The sequence below is a fragment of the Brassica oleracea genome, chromosome C1, assembly GCF_000695525.1.
Source record: "Brassica oleracea var. oleracea cultivar TO1000 chromosome C1, BOL, whole genome shotgun sequence".
Taxonomy (NCBI): Eukaryota; Viridiplantae; Streptophyta; class Magnoliopsida; order Brassicales; family Brassicaceae; genus Brassica; species Brassica oleracea.
In genome coordinates this window covers 22,752,345-22,758,117 of record NC_027748.1, presented here as the reverse complement: position 1 = coordinate 22,758,117, position 5,773 = coordinate 22,752,345, and the positions used below count along the sequence as shown (strand labels likewise).

At 35.6% G+C, this 5,773-nt stretch overlaps 1 protein-coding gene across 1 annotated transcript; it reads left to right on the top strand.

Moving 5' to 3' along the window:
• The first annotated feature begins 4,368 nt into the window (after window positions 1-4,368).
• LOC106320597 (probable carboxylesterase 13) lies at window positions 4,369-5,588 on the top strand. Its single transcript, XM_013759004.1, has one exon. The coding sequence runs from the start codon at window positions 4,505-4,507 to the stop codon at window positions 5,474-5,476; it is 972 nt and encodes a 323-aa protein (XP_013614458.1). The 5' UTR covers window positions 4,369-4,504; the 3' UTR covers window positions 5,477-5,588.
• The last annotated feature ends 185 nt before the right edge of the window (window positions 5,589-5,773 follow it).

Genomic DNA, 5,773 nt, shown 5'->3' with positions numbered 1-5,773 from the left:
TTTTTTCGGTTTTAATTAATTTGTATTTTGAATGTTTTATATTATGGATATTATTATGTTTACGGATGTTAGATATTTTCTTTTAAATTTATCAAATTTTAAAAAATTAAATCAAACTAAATTTAAATATTTTATTTTAATTAATATATAAAATTTGTAAATAAATACAAAATTCAAAAATAAATAAATAAAGTTGGTCAAATTTACGACCAATGAACATCTAAAGTCGATGTAAAGTGGTCGTTACCTTACGACTAATAAACATCGACATTAGAGGTAAATTGGTCGTAAGGTTACAACCAGTGTACGACTAATATGTCTAGTCGTAATATTACGACCAATGTGCCTCTAATAATTAATTACGACCAGCTTCTAACGACCAATCGATTTTCGAAGTTAATTAGTCGTAATGCCCATATTACGACTAACTAGCTACTAATACTGTAGTCATTAAGGTCATGTTTTCTAGACAAGTTACAGGAGGTGAAAGACAACACTCGCATATACTGTATATCAAATCACTTGGAAAAAAAACTTTAAACACATGGCTATGGCGTAATATTGGGCTTCTAAATGATGGCTTGGGCTTATGATTAATACTCTTCTGCAAACTTTGCGTTGGTGATACTGAAGTTGACTTGATATAACCATGAGTTGTTGAACAAAGCTGAGATGTAGGCAGTTTGTTTTATTTGCCAAGGAAAACAAATTTAGGGTGACATCTATTCAAGTCTATGCATGGCTATGACATGACTCATTTAGAGATATTCTCTTGATACTTGGAGAGTTTAGTTGATTTTCCTCAAAGGTATTTATGACCTATTTGTCTCACTAAGAATTTGGTTTTTTTATCATTTTCTTCTCCTAATCTGTCTCGTGAAGAAAAACATATTTCCATACATACTAAATACTCCCATTCAATGATATATTGATTTTTTACATGTTTTTAGTAATTAATCAAAATTTATTTATAAATCCCTAATTTATATACAAATTAAACTTTGCACCTCATACTAAATAATGTTCTCCGTCCGCCCCTTTATGTCCCTCTGATACTTATTACAAATGGGCTATAACATAATAATTGATTTCTTAAAAATGGTTTCGGCTTGTGGTTGATATACTTTAAGCTTATTTTGTTGGATGGCATGCTTAAAGCATCAGGGATGAGTATTTCAACAAATGTCGGAGTTATATAATATTAGTTTAGTTTAAATATGTAACTTCAATTTAAGTATATAAGAAAACTAAACCATTTGCATAAAGACACATCATTTTTGAGTTTCTAGTCATTTGTTTAAAATCTTTTAAATGAGAGACGGTCTCTTTCTCTCTCTTTCTATTTTTTTGTCATCTAGAAAATAATATATTAACATAAAAGGAGGTACAACAGCAAGCAAAGACATTAGTCTTTCCGAAGCCAAAAACAGACAAAGATCCCAATTTTTCGGAGCCTTAAACCGGACAGGAGCAACCTATTTCCGGGAGGAAACAATAAAAGATTACAGACAAGCATAGAAACATTACATATCTAAAGCCTAAAACCACGATTATGTAAGAGAATACTTGAACTCCCGGCGAGACTTAAGAATCTTGAACTCGGCACTAATAATTCCAATTTGAAGAGAAGAACAAAACAAACTCCAACTTAAAGGATAGAACCAGGTAAGTAACTCTGAGGCAAACCTGGAAATCATCTATCAACAGAACCGTAAAGAAAGTTGCTGAAGACCTCGAAAGACGGCTCCGCAGAACGCCTGAACCCACGCCGGTTCAACAGAAATGAACAACCATCGACCTTCACCGAAAATTTACTTGAACAAACCCTGTTGCAGACCAAAACAGCTAACGCCCCCATCAAGAACTCGCAAATATGGAAGTGATTTCTTCAAAATCTTACATTATTGCTACCACATGAAGAGAAGATTGGGTAAGACTATGTCAAACCGGGCAGAGATACCAGATCTAGAATTGGAACATGATTTGTGCATGATCTGTGGCGGGAAAAAACTCATTTTTGTGGTTTTTGGCGAAAAAAATTGTTTTACTGCGGGAAAACTTGTTTTGGTAGAAAAATTCATTTTTGTTTTTGGCGAGAAACCCTTTTGGCAGGAAAAATTGTTTTGTGATTTTTGGCGGGAAAATTAATTTTTACGGTTTTGGGGAAAAATTATTTTTCCAAGTTTTGGTGGGACAACTTGTTATTACGGTTTTTGCAGAAAATATTATTTTTGGGGATTTTGGCGTGGCACCGGTCACCAGAGACAGAAGGTCAAAAGGCTAGAGGAAGTAGATAAAACACAAAGGAGAGATTGATATTATTTAAAAAAAAAAATTTGATATTTATAATATTGATAGAAGATGTTAAAGCAATGTAAAAAAATGTTGAGAGGCTCCATGAGAGACCATGTGTTAAATTTTATGAATTTTCAACTTAAAATCAATTTGTTTTAAATTTGAAGCCTAGAAAATTTAACATACTATCAAAGTCCAAACACGCGTTACCCAAGCAAACCGAAATTGATCCGGTCTATCGAAAGAGGTCTGGTCGGTTTTAAACTAGCTTGACTTCAATGGTCTGACCGAACTCAATCATAGGCTGGATATTGTCAAGACTAATAGTTATACATAATATTAAGGGGACAGGTGAGAATAAAAATCTTCCACATTAGGATTTTTACTGGGACACGACTAATAGATAAAGGATCTGGACCAATCCATTTAATACCAATTGCTTTTAAGCTGAAACCCCCAAAAATTAACACTCTAATGAAGATGTTCTTCACACACACAATTGTCTTAGGTTGTGACCTGTGATTTGGGCTTTAAAAGCTTTAAAGACTTTAAGATAATTCTAAAGTCCTGGAAGTCATTATTTACCCAATGGAACTTTATTGATCTAAAAGCCTTTAAGTCTCCGAAAAACACTCAAAGCCATATTTCCTTTTCTTTTTGTGCACTAAACGTTGGACTCTTTCTAAAGCCTATAAAACCTGATTTTTACTGAAAGCCGTTAAAGTTTCTACAATGTTAAAGCCTAATTCCAAAAGTCATTACCAAACACAACCTTAAATAGTCACTTCTCTTTTTGTTTTTATTTTGCAGCTTATCATCATGGACTCTAAATCAATTGTGAATTGTTTTTGAAGGAAAGTGGAAGTAATTCTTTCTTTTTTGGGTACAAAATAATTGCATCCAATCTTGTAGACGGAAGATATTACACATCTTATTGCCAGTTTATGTAGAGAATGTGACCTATATGATAATGTTTTCTCCAGCAATTTTCATAAGAGAAATTCATTATGATAGTAATTTTAAGTTTATTTTCACAAAAATAGCTTTCAAAGAAAAAAATGACCAAAAGAAATTTTATTTAAGGACAAAATTACATTTATATTCTAAGGTTAAATAATCTAGACTTAGAGTTTAGAGTTAAAGAGTGAGGTTTTGAGGATATGATTTCAGTTTTTGAAAAATTAAAATTAAAATTTTTAAAATAAAAAAAAAGCTATTTTGATCATTTTTCTCTTTCAGAGCTATTTTTATAACAAAAACTTTTTAAAAAAAAAAACTATTTGAGAAAATTGTCAATTTCATAATCATATGATAAGCCCTAATCCGAAGACTCATCCATATCCATCATTTGTGCTACCGAAAATTTAAAATATTATTAACTTGAAAGAACATAGTCAGAATACAAAGTTTAGTTTATCCATGAACGTAGATAGTAACAACAATTTAAAAAAAAAAGTATATTAGGTGGACTTCGTTTTGCTAATAATTAAGTGAACAGCAAGATTTCCATTTCTTAAGGTAAATCTATGGAAGGACGAAGTGTATCTTGTAGTCCATAACCAAATATCGCATAAGAGATTATGGAGAGCTATATCTTTTCGGTTGTGATGAATATTACTAATCAAAACTTTAGAATCGCCTTCGAATATAACATTAGGAAAACTAGTACTCCATGTTGATTGCATTGTGAAGAGGAGGGACATTGCCTCTGCTTCCAAAACTGAACCTACTTGCATATATGGATCCCCACAATTTTGCAACTCCATAACTGTCTTGAACTATCCATCCGCATTGAACTTGTTGGTTGTTTAAATTGTAAGCTGCGCCATAGTTGCATTTTAGCACTCCATGTGGTGGACGACGAATGCAAGCTCTATTACACCATTGATCATTTCGTCTAGCTTTTTTAGGTTGATCCATAAGGGTACTAGAAATCCATTCTCAGTACGAGAGTTGCTATTTTTCACAACGAAAGCCTCATATAGTATTTATGGGTTGACAGATTACCGGGCCGAAAATCACAATTATTAGACTGAATTGACATAAAATCAGATGTAGTTTCAATATGAAATGAATCTTTAACAGATAACGCGTCTGGAACAGACCAACCTCCAATAAAATTGGAGAGAGACATAAACCTAACACACACATACACAAACCAAACAACTATCGAAGTCTTTCAATCTTATCATTCAAGTCAACGGAAACCATGGATTCAGAGATCGTGTACGACTTCTCTCCAGTGTTCATAATCTACAAGAGTGGCCGCATCGAGCGCCTCACCGGTGAAACCATCGTCCAATCTTCTTTAACTCCCCACAACGGCGTCGTTTCTAAGGACGTCGTTTATTCTCCCGGCGATAATCTCTCCGTCCGTATTTTCCTCCCGGAGAAAGCCGCGAAGACCGGTGAGAAACTCCCTCTCCTCGTTTACTTCCACGGAGGAGCATTCATCATCGAAACCCCTTTCTCACCGACTTACCACACTTTCCTCACGACGGCTGTATCTGCTTCCGACTGCATAGCAGTGTCGGTGGATTACCGGCGTCCACCGGAGCATCCCATTCCGATCCCTTACGATGATTCATGGACGTCTCTCAAATGGGTATTCACCCACATCGCCGGTTGTGGACCGGAGAATTGGCTGAACAAACACGCCGACTTCAGCAAAGTGTTCCTCGCCGGAGACAGCGCCGGTGCGAACATCACTCATCACATGACGATGAGAGCTGCGAAGGAGAAACTGAGTCCCCATTTGAGCGGTTCAGGAATCTCGGGAATCATCTTGGTTCATCCTTACTTCTGGTCTAAAACACCAGTCGACGACAAGGATACGACGGATGTAACGACGAGGTCCAGATCGGAGACGCTCTGGAGGATAGCGAGTCCTAATAGCAAAGACGGAGTGGATGATCCGTTTATCAACGTCGTTCAAGCAGAGTCGGTGGATATCTCCGGCTTGGGATGCAGAAAGGTTTTGGTGATGGTGGCAGAGTTAGATTTGCTAGTGAGGCAAGATTGGTGTTACGCGGCGAAGCTTGAGAGGAGTGGTTGGAAGGGAGAAGTGGAGGTGATGGAGACTGAAGGAGAAAAACATGTCTTTCATTTGAAGAATCCTGATACTGAGAAAGCTCATGAGCTCGTGAAGAAGTTCGCAAGCTTTATTAAGGGAGAGATGTAGCAACTGTGCTGCCTGTGTAGAGAGATGAAGATATAGTTTGGTCTCTCTCAATCTCTGCAATGTTATAGTGATTTTATCATATTTGCACGAATAATACAAGAGACATTAATAATACCATATGCACATGCCAAGAGCAACAAGTGAGACATTAACACAAGGTTTATTAGCCTATTGTTCCAAATTCATTAACGTTGGGATTCAGCCTTAAGAGTTAAGAAATGTAGAGTCCACAATTTTTCATACACAAATTTTCTGATGAACCCCAAAACATAAACCACATGAAGTTTAGCTTATTTC